This window comes from Asterias rubens, chromosome 2 (assembly GCF_902459465.1).
Source record: "Asterias rubens chromosome 2, eAstRub1.3, whole genome shotgun sequence".
In the NCBI taxonomy this organism is placed as follows: Eukaryota; Metazoa; Echinodermata; class Asteroidea; order Forcipulatida; family Asteriidae; genus Asterias; species Asterias rubens.
The window spans coordinates 10,828,649-10,846,631 of NC_047063.1; the positions used below are offsets into that span (position 1 = coordinate 10,828,649).

Genomic DNA, 17,983 nt, shown 5'->3' on the forward strand with positions numbered 1-17,983 from the left:
AAATGTGATTATCCATTATTTTCTCGTCTCAACCATCAGAATGGATAAACTGCCGCGGGGATTTTTGAATGTCTAGCAAAAAACACTTTAACAGGCCTCAAAGGTTTTCTACAGACACACACTTCATTCCTGTTTAAAATGTTAAATTTGTTCAAGGTTTTAGAGAAGTTTCAACTCTGTTGTTCACTGGCCAAGCCTATTGCAATTGCTATCTTATCCGAAAGTCAGTCATGTCGATGCATATATATAAGTCTGGGCTGCACTAGCGGAGTAACCGTGAGCTACTAAACGAGGAATGCCTGGGTATGGTCTGTTATAAAGGCCTAGTGAATGGATGTCATCCTGCCTAAACGCACATTGTACGCGGCGCATAGTATCATTATGATGCCATAATCACAAGGTCTTTTGTAGTATACAGGTATGGAAACCAAGCGTGAACACATTTCGAGGAGCTGTAATGATTTATACACTAAATGAGAAAATAAATTTAGCTGATGCATAACTGCTTACAAACCAAAAGGACCAATGTTTCGCAAAATAGTGGCCTGACGTTGCGACCCTAGGAGAGTCTTTCTCAAAGGCTTAAAATTTATGCACATTTACATGCTGGTACCCTTTGCAGACGTCTGAGACACCTGTATTGGTTAATCTGCACAAGGAATTAATGGAATTATGGAATTATTTTAATTGACCAGAAAGGTTAAAGTTGTGTACACAGGAAAATTGGCATTCATACATCCATCAAAGAGTTTACAATCTTATAATTTGTAGTGCAAGGTCAAACACGATAAAAGATAAAATGTTCTTTTGAGGACACAAGGCTGCACACTTGCAGGTGAAGCATTTTGCTCGGAAATTTTGCCTTCTAGAAAGATGTCCGAGGGTTAAACATCTACAGAGGATATTCAAAATCTACATGCCCAACGAAAGATAAGATAGAATACACAGTGCAGCGTACATGCATAATGTTCTAAAGAAAAACGCAATTTGCCTTTTTTTGATCGGACAGAGGCATTAGAGGAGATAATTTTCTCCATCTGATGGATCAAGTTGATTCCTAACGACTTTAGATGTGACTTACTGAATGCCACCGCATTGAGTCACTAAGCTTTGAGTCTTATTGTTCGGGGAAAGGTTGTGGACTTTGCTTAGATTGTGATAATATGAGGATCTATTCTTTTCTGCGACGCACTGATGAAATTCCTTCATTAAGGGAAAGTAAAGTACGCCATTGTGGATAGGAATTACACTCTGGAATATAATAATTGTGTATTGTGGTAGGATGGAATTATCTAAAAATAGAAAGTTGCATTTTTCACTAGAAGCAAATTGAGTTGGTGTTATTGTACAGTAGCACTTTGGTGAAATTGACTGGCAGACTCTAAGATACTAGTCTACAATAGGTATTGAGCATTATAGTAAGACTTGATGCTCAGAAGAAATAATCACAATGTATAAGCTTTGAACTTGAACATGTACATGGTGAAAGTTGCTAGTTTTCTGTTATTCTTTCGTAATTTGTTGTGTATCAATGACTTGTACACGTATAGGATGGAGGATATACTGACACAAATTTTTAACCAGTAAATAAAATCTGCAAAAACTTTCATCATTTTAATGTATGATATGAAGTTTGAAAGGTAAGGCAAATAAAGGGCAAAGAGCTCACATATTTAGAGAAACAGCATGAAAAGAGGGGGTCTCCCTTGCCCCTCCCATCCCAGCACAGTCTCTGCTGTCAACATAAGGAAGTCTTCCGACTTAAACATGTATCCACCCTTTTCAGGGCTGCAGATATTTCAGCTGCTCCGATGCGGCAAGTGCGCTGTTCATTTTCAGCATGGCGGTTTGTTAGCTAGCGGCAGTACAGTTACATTGTACAACGCATTGAGCAAAGAATCGAATCAGTGTGTCTTTCATTCCATACAGGTTAGCTTGGTTTACATGCACCCTCAAGAAATGATGGTTTCAGTGTGTTTAAGACTCTAAATGGCGATCTTCTTACTACGCTGTTTCGTGATAGGTCTGTTTGCGCATTGTGCAACGTCTGAGGTGAACTGAATGGTGAGGTGTACTTCGAAATGAAATGTGAACCTGAACATAAGTAGGTTGTAACAATCCACATTGGATTACATAGTGGTGAGGCAGAATTCTTGCAAGTGTAGTATCTGAACTGTGGGTTGGGTTGAGTGCACTTACATTTATGTACACTTGCACCATTGTATGGGTAGTTCCCCATCTGAAATTGTGTTACAGCGACACTGTCAGATTTTTTTTCAAGCTTTCCTGACTTGAGGTTTTTACTGGTACTAATCATCTTGAGAAATGGAACCTTCTGAGAATGTTTTATGTTGGTACCTACCTTCTCCGTGGGTCTGTGGATTCTCGCAATTTAGAAAGGAAATTCTATCGTTTCTCAAAATTCCATTGATTACAAAGAAACCGGCTGATCTACTAAATCATGATATTGCTTACTGACTTGCATCAAAGGAAAGAATAAAGTCAACAGTGTAGGTAACTGGTTTCCTCTTTTATTTCTCTGACCTTGTGATATGTCACTTTGCAGTTTAGGGACCGCGTAAAAACACGATTCATTTGAAATAGAACCGCGCAGTCTCAACACTAAGCTCTGGTAGGGATGTACTGAAAAACATTGCTGATTGGGTCCAAAAGTGACCACTTTGCATGAACGCTTGTTAAAAGCTGTTGAGTGCTTGTATGGCGCTTGTAGGTAGGCACTCAGTACACGCGTGTCAAAATGTTAGTAATTTTGCGCGGTTCTATTTCAAATGAATCATGTTTTTACGCAATCCCTAAACTGCAAAGTGACATATCACAAGGTCAGAGAACTAAAAGAGGGAACCAGTTGCTCTTTGACTTGACGCCTCTTTTGCGGGTTACCATACTTGAGCGAGCATGTAGAGTGGATCGGCCTGAGGCCTACTTAAAATGTGCTAAATTCTGGTACTTGTTAATGTTGGAGCAAGGCATGCTGGAATGAGTGGTGCAGCAAGAGCGATCACCCCTGGGATTGAGGATGACTGTTGCGGACACGTATTGCTATTTCAGTCTGGACACCGACACAAAGGGATTTACACTGCTTGCATTTTTAAACCAATTATTGCTCCCTGTTAAACACATGGGGCTTTCAAAGATTCGGATCCTGGATCCGAATCTTGTATGTGGATTGGGTTTTCAGTCTCTATCAGAGCCCAATTTCATGGCTCTGCTTACCGTAAGAAAAGTATCAGCGCTTACGGAAGCAGGGAAGTCCATCACATTTCATGAGTTAGCAGGGAATTTTTGCTTGTGTGCATGCAAACTTTACTAACATTTCTTCGCGAACACGGTAAGCGCAGAAATTTGGCGCCTTCACAGTTAGCTAAAAATGGTGATCATAAGCGCAGAATTTCGCAGTAAGCAGAGCCATTAAATTGGGCACTGATTGCCTGGGTTTTCTCTAGTTGGGGGTCGCCTCCCACATCCACCATAAGTCTGACATCTCGTTTTCATCATCTTCTGTACACCTGTATCTTCAAACAGCGCCAGTCACTTTTTGACGTCCCCTCAGTTTCATTACCTGAGGGAGTAGTAACAATGTATTAATTAATCAAAATTGTCGAGTCACTCAGGCTGACCTTGGCAGCTGAGTTTCTGAAAGTAATCTTTTTTACTCAAAACACATCGATACAAACACAACAAAGATTGCCTGATGAAATGACAGAAGAGCAGGTGAAATTAGATCCTGATGAGGCAGGTAGCAGTAGTCAAAAGCACTCCGAGGCATCTAAATTCCTGGCAAGACTAAATACACCCTTAAAGGCATCGATATATATATCATTGGTTTTTTTTTGGAAGAGTCGACCATTGCAATTCAATAGTTTTAATAAACTAAACCTTATAAGTCACCCTACAAAATGGTCATCAAAGTTCACAGTCTTGTGCATGTTGACGATTATACTCTACACCATGTGCTAGGCCTCAAAATGACCCATGGCACACACAGCAATTGCCGTGGTGCCCTGTGCTTATGGTGCCCTTTGCAAAGTTCCAAAACGAATCAAAACATTTCCTCAAATGGGTGCCCCATACTAGAGGAAAATTGCTGTGCCCCTTGAAGAGCGAAATTCAAGGCCCCCCCCCCCCTCTCAAAGAACTATTAAGGAAGCATTTTCTTGCACAGGGCAGTGATGTTAAAGCCACAGGGTTTACAGAAGGCAATGGTGAAAGACTTCTCTTGAAATATTATTTCATGAAATGCTTTACTTTTTGAGAAAACAGCAAAACAATATAAATTCTCATTAACGAGAATTACGGATTTATTTTAAACACATGTCATGACACGGCGAAACGCGCGGAAACAAGGGTGGGTTTTTCCGTTGTTTTCTCCCGACTCCGATGACCGATTGAGCCTAAATTTTCACAGGTTTGTTATTTGATATAGAAGTTGTGGTACACAAAGTGTGGGCCATGGACAACACTGTTTACCGAAAGGGTCCAATGGCTTTAAAGATTGGAAGATTTTGAGGGACAATTGGCACTGTTACCACATTTATTTTTAAAAAGATGTCCAGTTACAAGCCTACTACAAGGTGTTAGCCAGAAGGTTTCTGTATGTCTTTTGGACACCCTGTTTTAATAGACCTTAATGCACACAACGTCATGAAGGGCAAAAGGAGGTTGTTCATTGGCCAATACTGTGCGCTGCGCAAACAAATCCGTGCATCTCGATTGTTTCGTCACCGTTTTTCCTCTAAGATGGCAACTGGATGTCGTCAATGCATAAGGTCTATTGGACACCCTGTTTTATTGGTCATTTACATGTACATTTAAATGTTTTGCACAGTGAACAATTTTGATACCAAGTTTTTAATTTGTTTTTGCAAATTTAGCCACCCTTTACCAAATCCTTGCTAAAATAAACTTGTTACAAATAATGTGCATGTTCATGTATTAGACCTTTAACTTTGTGGATGATCAGACAAGATCTTGCCCATTTCCTGCGCAGATGTTCCCTGCTACTGCTGTTGACACAAATGCTCCAGGGTCGGCAGAAATCAAAATCTTTAGATTGACAGATTGGGTTCTTCAAACCGAACTTATTTTTAGATTTTCACTTTGGCCGTTAAATAAAGACATGGAGTAAATTAAACTGGTTGTTATCGGATGGAATTGATGATATAGGATGGTTGGAGACAAACATATTACACTTTCGTGACTAACTAGTCAGAAAAATATACGTATTTGCATTAAAGGCAGTGGACACTATTGGTAATAATTACCTGTGAAAATTTGAGCTCAATCGGTCGCCGAAGTTGCGAGATAATAATGAAAGAAAAAACACTCTTGTCACACAGTTGTGTGCTTTTATGAGAGAAAAAACACCCTTGTCGCACCACAGTCACACGAAGTTGTGTGCATTCAGATGCTTGATTTCGAGACCTCAAATTCTAAACTTGAGGTATCGAAATCAAATTTGTGGAAAAATACTTCTTTCTCAAAAACTACGTCACTTCAGAGGGAGCCAATTCTCACAATGTTTTATACCATCAACCTCTCCCCATTACTCATTACCAAGTAAAGTTTTATGCTAGTAATTATTTTGAGTAATTACCAATAGTGTCCACTGCCAATGCCAATGCCACGCCAATGCCAATGTATGCCAATGCCTGTTAAATTTAGTTTAAGGTAGCCAAACTGTTTTCTTCTTTCTTGTTAGTATTTCTCCTGTTTTCTTCTTTCTTGTTAATATTTTTTGTTCGGCCAGGGAAAATCATACAAGCAACAAAAAGGCAGACAAATACATGCATGCCTCGTTGTTGTGGAGCCAATCCTACATAAGTGAATAAGCGTGTCACATCAAATGAAAACATTAGTGGGTTCAGTTGATTGAATTATTGTTCATCGGGCCTTGAAGAAGAAATGCTTGCAGGTTTTATAAAGACAGTGGCAAGAATGGTTCCAGACGTTTGTACTTGAATTAGACTGTTTAAATTATAATAAAGGATGCTCTATTGTATGCACAGCCAGCTGCAACAGACAGACATACAGACAGAAATTTGATTTGTAAAAAAAAAAAAAAAAAAAAAACGAGCTCTGATACATTTTCATGTCTATTTGAACCACCGCCGCCGGCATGATGTACGAAACGGCTAGCACAGCAAACTGCAATGGACGCAAAGAAATTTGATTTGTAAAACAAGCAAAAACAAACGAGCTGTGAATGATGTCTTGTCTGTACTGGCATATGATGTGCAAGAAATAATTGACACAGGGTTTTTCTCTTTTCTGAATTACTGTACGGTAGGGTTGTTGTGTGCAGTCTGTAAAATTTGATATCCGTCCCTTTTTCGGTTTAATATTTTAATAATTAAAATTAATTGCACATTGTTGGTTGCTTGTTTAAAAGTAAATAAAAAAGAAAGAAGAACAAAAATTGAAAAAAATTGCAGTAATTGCATTAATATTGTCACAATTAATAAATAAGACATCCTCTGGAAAAAGTGTTTGTAAATCATATATAAAAAATAAAGATATGTTGACAAAAATGTTTGAAATCATTGCTCTCGTACAAAATCCACACCATATGGTAACTTAAAACCCCATAACTGCAGGACTCTGATTACTGTGGTATGCCTGATCCAACGTAAGACATAACCAGATTATTAGTGCAGCGCTCATCAGTCCCACAGATTCAAACAAAACACAACATTCTGTTTTTTTAGGGCAGGAAAATCCACTAGACTACACTGCAGGGCTTGTAGCTGAAAATGTATACCAGACTAGAAGATTTGTTCAGGAATAATAATAATAATAATAATTATAATAATGATAATAATAATAATAATAAACGAGACTTCTAAAGCGCATTTTACAAAACTCAATGCGCTGGTAAGAGAGCTACGGAAAAGACGTTTATGAGCGAAAAGAGAATAGATTTACTGAAAAGGACTGGTCCCCTGTAGCCTTGCTCAAGGCAGTCGCATTATTCGCTCCGAAAAGACGCCGCTGAAACCCACCCGTATACCCTGTGCGTGGTGCGTGCCATCACACCGCATGACCCACCCGTATACACACTGTCACATCGTACGACTACTGTGCACACAAGCCATCCGCACTCGTACCACTAACCGCATGCGGAGGCCCTCAGGCCGACAGCCTTGTCGGTTCTGTAACTTCCGGGTTTAATGTGTTGTATTGAAAAATTGTGGAAAAAATTTGGGGGGGGGGGGGGGGCTCTCGGATATGCTAGTATGCAGTCCATGAATATGTATATCTTTCGTCAGACCTATCAGACAACACAGGATGTGAGGCAAATGAATTATTAATTTTGACGTCCAATCACGCACGCCTATCATGCTCGCTGAGCGTCCGTGGTGGTGGTGTGTGATGTAGACATGTCTCGTCTTTCGCGGGCATTATGGTAATGAGCTGACCGTGGGAACTCTTCGCTTATTATAGTAATGAGGTCAGTGGCTTCAACACAGACCCTACAAGGCTGTCGGCCTGACGGCCTCCGCATGCGGATAGTGTACGGGGGCATCGTGTCGTGCGATGTTACGCACAGTGAATACGGGTGGGTTTTTATACAGCGGCGGTCCTTTTTCAGAGTGAATAATTCGACTGCCTTGAGCAAGGCTAGGTCCCCCGCCCTCTTGTGAGTGCGAGGGATTTTAGATTCTGGCTGGAGTGGAGCCCACTCCGGCCAGGTTTGTTGAAATTTAGCGACTCTGTGATGTACTGTGGAAGTACGTTAGAAAGTGCTTTGAGCATGTTCACTGATGTTTGGAAGGTGATGCGTTGTTTAACTGGTTACCAGTGTAATTGTTGGAGAAGAGTGGATGCGTGTGTGTATTTGGGTTGCGAGAAAATGATACGTGCAGCATTGTTTTGGAGCCTTTGACGAAGGTCAATGTCTATAATCAGGCTCATCAGGACTATAATCAAAACGAGAAAAACACAGATGTTAATTTTGTATCAGGGATGGAGAATATAAATCGTTAGAAATCATTGGCAAATTAAAAAATGTAGTAAGCCGTTTGCCATTTATGGTACGGAACTTAACCATAATATGCTTTTGGGCCTTCGTTCAAATTGGACCACAGTATATGCATTGATGTCATCATGCCACCATCTTAGAGGTAAAATAAAGATGAAACATTAGAAAATGCACAGCTTTGTTGTATGCGCAACACACAGAATCAGACAATCAGCAATCTTCTATTTACTTTTAGCCGCGGGCACACTACTCAAATGAAGTCATGTGAATATGGTCTGTATAAAAAAAAAAATTCCACTTGCAGGCTTGCTTAATGAAGTACGGAACGTGATCAAAATTTTGTATGTAACACTTCACACACATAAAATCTAACAAATTTTTCACACAGCCGTGACACTGTTTAAGACTTCCTGTTAGAAAAAAACAGTCACCTAGAGCTGTCCTCAAATTACACAGTGACTTAAATGTCATCGCAGCAGGGTTATTATCGCTCAAGTCTGAAACGTCATTCTAACACTGTCTAGATATCATCAGACTCTAGCACCTAACACATACATTAATTGACCCGTAGGGAAACCCTAATGTGGGAGAAGTGTGAGTCAGCAACTTAGTATTGCCATTAAGGAAACAAACCATGAAGGGAACGAAAGAAGACTAAAACCTCACAAGCTGGAATGGGTTTAATTTCCTCACCTTTTGTTTCCAGAAGGATGATTTGTCTTTTTGTATATTTGATGTAGATAATTGTGGCTGTCACATGTAACCGTCTTCGCAAATGGTATTTAAGGTCCTGTCCTTCATTGGTCGGCACATTTTGTACGACTTGATGAAAGCGCTTGGCGCACGCTTTAATGCGTCAGGCATGACCAGCCCAGTGTCAAGATAAACATGCAAACTGCCGGAGCTTTTCTTAAGTCAGGACACGGCACGCTTTTGATCTGGCCAGTTGTGCAAACACAATCCCCTCTCACAGTTTTTTTTTTTTTATCGTGGGTGGATTTTTTCCAAGAGAGGTGTTCGGAGCACTCAGCGCTTTGTCTAATTAAATTGGGGCTATGAGAAGTAGGCGAGAACAGCTGACTGGCTTCTGAGCAGGGAGCACCAAAACGAATGTGAAATTTTCCACCCTGTTCATTTTGTTTGGATGGAGGGCCTACCCAAGAAAGCAATTTGGGCATGGGGATTGATCAGGCAGAGAGGGGGTGCTTAGGGCTACTGAAAAATTATCAATCGGTGAATTGCTGTATTGATTGTACAGTGTATCGTGGAGGATCTTGCACCGTGAATTTACAGACCTCTGAAACGGAGTCAGCCACCACTAGTAAGCCTTCAGCTAAAATGTTCACATGAATGTGGTTGAGTCACACGAAGCCAGGAGCTGACATGGATATTCAAGTCCAGCGTGGCAAAATTTTAAATTGACTAGGGAACTAGATTGCCTTTTTCAAATCTTATGGGATACATGGAGCTCGAGAAGCATTATGCTTTGCAGAGCAATTTTTCAGGGGAGAAGAGAAGAAAAGATTAAAACACCTTGTATTTAACATCATCACTAAATTCTTGTTTTTTCTTCAAATGAGCTGTATGTTAGTTTATAAATAATTTCAATTTTTTTTTTCCCTTTAAATTTTGTCTGAATTCTTTTTAAAGATATGTATTAACATTTTGTTGCCGTGGGTATCCAATATACGTGAGCTGCACATTAAAGTAAGCAGTCTTATGCCCCGCAGCAAATTAAAAGGGGAAGAAAAAAAAGTGTCTCAAATGAAATCTAGGTAATAAAAGATGGTGTGTCAAAAAGATTATGTTGGTTTAGTCGTGCTGGAAGCATCGCGCGCAATCTTGAGCAGGATATTCAGGACTGAGTTGGGAAGTGAAAAGAGAGAGGAATATGAGAAATTGGTTCTGTTACTGGGTACAAGCTGAGCATAATACATTACGCAGTCGAGCGTCGGGCCTCGGTCTAAGATTTCAGGGCTGGTGTATTACGGAAATCAGCTCCGTGCCCAGGGGCAACTATGAGCTATTCTGGGGTTATTCTCCATCCCTGGTGATTTCTCTCTTTCTTCGCCTTTTTCTTTCTTACTCCCCCTGTGCTTTTTTTGTGGCATTTTCGGTGCGTTGCAAGATTTTAGACTTTGGTGGAAAAAGGAAGTCTTATTCCTCGGATCTTTTATCGGAATAGGTTGAGAGAAAAAAAAATACTCTCTAGGACATTGGATGGATGCATCGAGTTTTTAAACATTTAAAAACAGTTCTGTCATTTTGGAAATGCTAAAAATAAGTATGGAAAAAAGAAGTCTTATTCCTGAGGTCGTTGATCAGAATATGGAGAAGAAAAGAAAAAAGAAAGAAAAAAATCCCAAGGACATCGGATGGATGCATCGATTTTTTAAACATTTAAAAACAGTTCTGTCATTTTGAAAATGCTAAAAATAAGTATGCCCAATAACTGTTTAATAAATTATTACTCGGTACTGCAATACTGTATACCCTTACGTGCACATTTTGCGCTGGCTCAGCACATGAATGTGTGAATGTGTGATTTCTAACACATGTGATCCTCCCCTCACTAATGCACAAGACTGATGATGTTTTAAAGGGTTTGGCTACTTTTTGTACGACTCAAAACACAAACGTCCACAGATTTACATTAAACTTACACAGTTTAAAGATTATGATAGTAGAAAGCTTCCATTATAATACTTGCTCAGGTGCAGTAGTTTTTGAAAAAAGGAGTAAAACGATTTAATGAAAATTGTATGACCATTAGCCATGCAATGTTTCCATGCCATGTGAAAAGAAAGAAAGCGAAAAAGTGTGCCCAACCCCAAAGTAGAGGGAATATTAAAACACTTTCATGTTCAATTTCAAGAATTTGCATTTCAGTGAAACAAAAACGATTCTGTGAAGGGCTTAGAAACAAGATTTCATGAAGGGCTAAGACACAAGATTTTGTTGTTTTCATGCCATGTATAAAAAAGAAAATGGGGGGAAAATTTCCCCCCTCCCCCACCCCCAAGAGTAAAGGGAACATTTTGTTATCGCAGTCTCAGTCCTATCAAATAACCTTTACACATAAGAAAAAACAAACCTTTCCCACTCCTGCTCCCGAATGACGTCTTGGAGCAGATGCATCCAAGTGTAAGTCAAAATGTCTTTGATTTAATCCCAAGGACAAACACTCCGCTGACATTCACGCTGATTTAATTCCGCCCTTTTCTATCTTGATATCATTTCAGAAGGAGGAAGTAATTTGATGACGACACGCAAGCTGACCCCACTGTGGGGAAAATGCTTTGATTCTCACCTGTACGAGGGTCGGGTTATTCACATCATCATCCAGAACAACAATAAGATGGTTGCCGAAGCTGAGCTCAAGGTCATGGACATGGCAGCCATGTGTGGAACCAACGGTGATGTACTTACCACTGATGTAAGTCAAAATAATACGTCCGCTCTGAAGAATAAGGTCCTTAATTGTTATTTCTATATGAAATAATCGAAAGGTCCTTAAATGAAAAATGCGTAAAAAATTTGAAAACAAATAAGTCAATCAACAAATTTGTGTTTTACTTGAAAAACGAATGTTTTTTTTCCCCCAACAAATACTTTCATGACCCCTCTTATAATTGATCAATAAACCCCATTTTTACCAGAAGCTACAAAATATGCACAGGCAAATCAGGGTGGGATTCTAACCCACAACATTTGCATTGCTAAAATAGATGTCTTATCACTAGACCACCTGTCTTACCACTAGATAGCATAAGCTATCAAATAGTTGATGATTAAAACTGCCTCTAGCTATCGAGCTAGCTCAGTGAATCTAGTGGAAAGATGTATGCTCTAGCAATGAAAAGGCCATGTGTTAGAATCCCACCCTGATTTATCTGTGGATTTTTGTTTAGTCTGGAATGGTGTTACACTTTTGTCACCTCTTCAGGTTGACCTAACAAATCATACCATTTGTTTGTTTGTTTGTTTGTTTGTTTGTTTGTTTGTTTGTTTGTTTGTTTGTTTCTAAATCAATCTGAATTCTTCAAGGCAAGGTGTTCATATTGTCTTAAAATGATTTGTGTTTTTGAGATCTAAGCAGCTTGAATGTATGAAGAAGAAAAAAGCTCTTCCTAAAACTGATACTTTGCTTCTTCCCCCAATGGAGGTGTTAACTTCCTACAGCTACTCGAAATGTAATTGTGTTCTTCCTTCCCCAAGGCTCTCCTTTTATCTCAACTTACTAGTATTCTCTTTCCCCCCGCCGCCGCAGGGGTATTTGAAAACAAAACAAAAATCCCAACAACAACCATCTCGTTTTCACTTGAATTCAACTCCTCGCTCTTTTCCTCCTTGATGTATGGGATGTACTCAAATTCAATCCCGCCTCCTTCAAGTCACTGTTCGTTTACATCAATCATTCTCAAAGTCTTGCTCTTTTGAGTCTCCGTCCTTTATCTTACTTCTTCTTCTCCTTCTGTTTTATGTCGGATCATCATCTGGTTGTCACATCAAGATGCTACTTCATTTATCTAGTCTTTTGATGTATCCGTGATGAATCTTAATTTATCCCCCCCCCCCCCATATCGAATAAATGAGAAGAGAAGAGAAAGAAATACAAAGTAGATGCGTATACGAAAAAAAATCGTTGGCTCAGGACTAAAAGTCGTTCGTGCAGCTTGTATGGATTTTATAAATTTACTTTTCCATATTTTGGAGCTCCTGGTAAATGGAGTTTGTTGATCGAAAGAAAAACATGTACTTGTGGGTTCTCATTTCTAAACAAATTGTTCACATAAAAACTTTGTGAAATTGCAACTAACAACCTTATGGTACTGAGCCGACAAAGTCATGAAAATAATTATCATCTCAGTGATCATGAGATGAAAATTATTTTAGCATGTAAAAATGTATTTTCATGACATTGATTTAATCATTTCTCAAAAACTACAGCACCTCAGCAACTAATACTTTTAGGTACGCTTTATCTTCAAACGGTGTAAGTTTTATTTATTCTGTGGACATTGTGTTTTATGTTACAAAAAGTACCCAAATCCTTTAAGGAAGATTTATATAATTTTTCTTATTGGTAATATTTATACTTAATAGCATTAAATGATATTTATATAGCAGTTTAAATTAAATTATAAGTTTAAAATTCAGTGCAGAGGCGTTATTATTCAAAATCACAAGAGTAAGTTTACTGGCTTGACGCTAAAATCACTGACCTCAGGCCTGTGGTCCTGTGTACATTTCAGCTTCAAAGGCACTGGACACTATTGGTAATTACTCAAAATAATTATTAGCATAAAACCTTACTTGGTAACGAGTAATGGGGAGCTGTTGATAGTATAAAACATTGTGAGCTCCCTCTGAAGTAAAGTAGTTTCCGAGAAAGAAGTAATTTACCACGATTTTGATTTCGATACCTCAGATTTAGAATGTGAGGTCTCGAATTCAAGCATCTGAAAGCACACAACCTCGTGTGACAAGGGTGTTTTTTCTTTCAATATTATCTTGCAATTTTGACGACCAATTGAGCTCAAATTTTCACAGGTTTGTTATTTTATGCACATGTTTAGATACAGCAAGTGAGAAGACTGGTCTTTAAAAAATAGCAATAGTTTTGTGTCTTTAATAGTGAATGTATTTTGGTTGCAATATAATTTGCACTACTTTGAATCCTAAACCTGCAACACAAATATAGCATCCAGGGGTGGATTTCACAAAGGTAGTCCTAACTTAGGACTAGTCCTAGGCAATGCTAAGAGATAGGACCAGTCCTAAGTTAGGCCCAGTAACTCATCCTAACTTAGGACTGGTCCTATCTCTTAGCATTTCCTAGGACTAGTCCTAAGTTAGGACTACCTTTGTAAAATCCACCCCAGGAGTATTAGATTGGCCACATTCACCCGAGTGTCATTAGAATCCCTGCAGTGGCTTAGGGTACGCGTGATACATTTTAAACAGACGCTTGTACAATTTTTTTTTTTTTATTTACTTGTTTGTTATTTATTACATTTCTTCACCCAGGGTATCTGAAAACCTGATTCATGTGGGCCCTGCATACATTACTACAAGTCGATTTATTATCCACTACATGCATGGTTTGCTTTACTTGAGCCTAACAATGGTAAATTCACTTCTAATAATAGTACTACAACATGGGTCTTGGTTGTTTGTGGGAAAAGGTAGTTTTGTTTAACAGCAATTCACAAGTCAAGTCATGCACCATTATTATAAGTCAAAGAAAGAAAAGAAGTCACATAAATCAAACCTCATGAAATGCTTTGATGTACTGTTAAACAGAACTTTGAAACATCAACATCCATTAAAGGGGAAGGTACACGTTTGGTATATACTCATATAAAAAAACACCAAATATTTACTTAAAAACTGACTTGGTAACGAGCATTGGAGAGCTTTTGACATTATGGGAAACGGCTCCCTCTGAAGTATGGGCTGCCATTTTCAGTCTGGAAAATTGTTATTCTAGAAAAGTTATAACTCTTGTCTGGGAACTGCACTGTTTCTAGCCTCTTTGACAACAGTGGGAGAGTGGTTGTCAATTTTTGGTCACTATTTTGCTCCAGAAAAATGTGGTTGACTTATTTCCATATCACTTAAACACTCATATACATTCCTTCACATTCAACATGAATCGATATCAGCCAGTCTCGCATGTCAGTTATTTATTGATCAATATATTTTTGTGTCTAAAAAAAAACCCACAAAAAAACCCAGTACCTTGACTTCATGAAACATTGAGTAAATTTTAGTCCCTTATTTTATTATTCTTGACCTATTATTAATTCTTGATATAGTTTAGAGTCCTATTTGCGTCTCGGCTTGTTCTGCCTCCCAATCCACCCCTGCTTAGCTGTCTCATAAAAACATCCCCCTTTCTCAACTTGCGCATCCCTTAACACAAATATTTCATTCAAACCTTCCATTTTTCCTTGTCAGGTCCAATATTTCACCCATTGATTGAATCTCTAATGCTCCTAGCAACCTGGCACATCTTTGCCTTTCATTTCAACCCCTCTTCCTCCCTCCCCCTGCTATGCTTGACTTGTTTTCCCCGTTAAGTTTGTCCCCCTTCCTTGCTTTTCCCCCTTCCTTGCTTTTCCCATTATATTCCGTGCTTTTCCCATTATATTCCTGTCTTTCTTCTCTTCTTCAGACTTCTATAGGACATTTATATTTTTTCTCCGAGTAAAATTTCACAATATCTTTTAAGTTTTTTATATTTTTTTCTGAGTAAAATTTCACAATATCTTTTTAGTTTTTTTGTACTATTATGATGTCCGCGAAGAAGCAGCGTTCCTTCTGTGTTCTTGTTCTTAATGCTTGGCTTAGCAATGAGGTACTTATTTGGCTTCCAACCATGCAGGCAAGCTTGTCTGCAGATAAGTCAAGCTTGGGGGTGTAGTTGTAGCATCGTGATGAAGAAGTCTACATGTTTCTTAGCACAGGGTGGGGGGTATAGAGATACTCATCATTATTGGCCATGGATTAAGTGTGGGTGGTTTTTTAAAAAGGACATTAGGGGTCCTCAATTAGTATGCGGAATGTTCATGGAGAACTTGAATAGTAAGGGGTTGCATTCCTAGAGAGCGTTATTTTAAATAAGATAAATTTAAGAATGCATATATGCATTTAGTTGGTTTATTCTTTGGTACATGTAGTGCCCCAAAATTAATAAGCATAGAAACTTATAAATATAGGATTTGAGGCACTGCATGGTGAGGCATCAATATATATTTGGTTTGCGGTAACACCATGTGTGTATCTACTTGCCAGGTAGAGTTTGTTCTTAGAGAGTAGATGTTCGGGGGTTTGGGAGACTTCTCAGTTCTGAAAAGAACTGTCCTGCTTTTTAACTATTACCCGGGCGGATGGTATAGAAAATAGGCTGGGACTATACTACTTAGCTTATAGGATCGTGATTAATTGTACTACCGCGGAGTCAGTTCTCAAATTGGTCTCAACATTTCGACTAGCTTGCTCTAGTCATCGTCAAGAGAAACATACTGGGTAGTAGAAGCACTGCAGCTGTTGATAATGTGTAACATTTTGAGAAGCAATTCCCTTGAAAGGAATGTGGTTTTAGAGAGAAGATTTGTTTTCCTTGCATAACTTAAAGGCAGTGGACATTATTGGTAATTGTCAAAAACTGGTTGGTGTATCTTAACATAAGCATAAAATAACTAACCTGTGAAAATTTGAGCTCAATCAGTCATCAAAGTTGCTAGATAATAATGAAAGAAGAAAACACCCTAGTCAAACGAAGTTGTGTGCATTTAGATGGTTGATTTCCAGACCTCAAGTTCGTAATCTGAGGTCTCGAAATCAAATTCGTTGAAAATTACTTCTTTCTTAAAAACTATGGCACTTAAGAGGGAGCCGTTTCTCACAATGTTTTATACCATCAACCTCTCCCCATTACTCGTCATCAAGAAAGGTTTACTGATAATATTCTTTTGGAGTTAATTACCAATAGTGTCCACTACCTTGAATACTTTGAATAATGTTCATACCGGTGTGTTTTGTTTTCCTAATGTCTATGCAGTTGATGCTGAAGCCGACTGGTGTCCTACATGCTCAGCTCAAATGCTTCTCAGAATCACAAGGTAATTTTCCATACTTTCCATACAAATTTAAACAAAAAAAATTATTTGTTGAGACAACTTTATTTTATTTTTTTGGTTGTCTCTTTTGGATAAAAACAGCTTTGTTGATGTTGCTTACCAGGGAGACTTTTAGAGTCTCAATGTCTTTTAAATTGAAGCAAATACAACAGGAACAAAAGTATATAATAGATGTTAAATTTGCATCGGGGATAAAGAATATTAATTTTGGTTTGTACCCATACACCGATGTGTGTTAGCACTGTTACTCATTACCTTCCAAAGTCCTGTGTGAAAGTATCACAGGCATGTTACTCGGGTGGGATTCGAACCCACGACCCTTTCAATTCTAGAGCAGTGTCTTACCAACTAGACTACCGAGATTGCCCGGTAGCTAGAGGGCAATCTCGGTAGTCTAGTTGGTAAGACACTGCTCTAGAATTGCACGGAAAAAAGTAAACATGTCATAAAATTTAATCTTTGTCTTGATCCATAAAGCGATGGCACACGGGGCAATTATAACTTGAAGACAACCACTTGCACTGTATGCAAAATGGAACTATTTTGCGGGTGCGACATGGCCCTTATACATTTACGAAAGTATAGAGTGGTGTGACTTTGATTAGCGTCCCCGATTATATATTTGTATATCAAAACAGCCATGTTTACATTTTAAAATTTATAATAGAGTGTGCAATCAAACTCTCTAAAAAAGTGGTAATTGTGCAAAGTAGACAGACAAAGAAACAGAAACAATACAAATTTGTTTTATATATAGACGATGTGACCTCTGACGTCACTCGAAAACCATAACATAATTCGTGCGCATACTGCCAGGCAAACCTTTGTGTTTTGGCAGCCAGCTAGAAAGTACACACAATTTTGCCATGACTACGAGTCTTTTTGCCTGGCGAAACATGACGTGTTCAGTGTTTTTTCAACGGCTTGAATGTAAACATAGGTCACATCGTTTATAGGCCGTAGTTGAAAGAAATCAAGTTTTCATCAGCGCTTTTTCTTCACCCAGATCTGTGGGTGTTTAATCAGTTTTATTGGAGTTTATTTAGGAGTACCTTTTATCTGTTTCAAGTGCTCCTGTATGCCAAGAGTGGACTATAGAATTAACATCTAAATATGTAACAGAACTGAACAAAAACTGGGTCATATAAAGGGACAGGTTCTAAGCTGCTTCAAATGCACAAGTACTTGCCTTCAAATTTTTAAAATAGTTGCTGTTTGGAATCACTCTTTTTTATAGTGTTCCACTAAAACACCCACTGTGTTTTATAACTTGTGATTAGTTATTTAAAAAAATTAAAAACATAAAATTTTCCTTTTGAAATACAATCAGCGGAAA

The 17,983-nt window shown here is 38.5% G+C and overlaps 1 protein-coding gene across 3 annotated transcripts in view; it reads left to right on the forward strand.

Annotated features, from left to right (window-relative positions):
* LOC117306762 (protein kinase C delta type-like) overlaps window positions 1-17,983 on the forward strand; it is an 80,450-nt gene that overhangs the window by 21,926 nt on the left and 40,541 nt on the right. For all 3 annotated transcript variants that reach the window (XM_033791258.1, XM_033791259.1, XM_033791257.1), the window contains 2 exons: window positions 11,242-11,435; window positions 16,569-16,629. In XM_033791258.1, coding sequence (XP_033647149.1) covers window positions 11,242-11,435; window positions 16,569-16,629 — 255 coding nt within the window. The remainder of the gene's footprint in view (window positions 1-11,241; window positions 11,436-16,568; window positions 16,630-17,983) is intronic.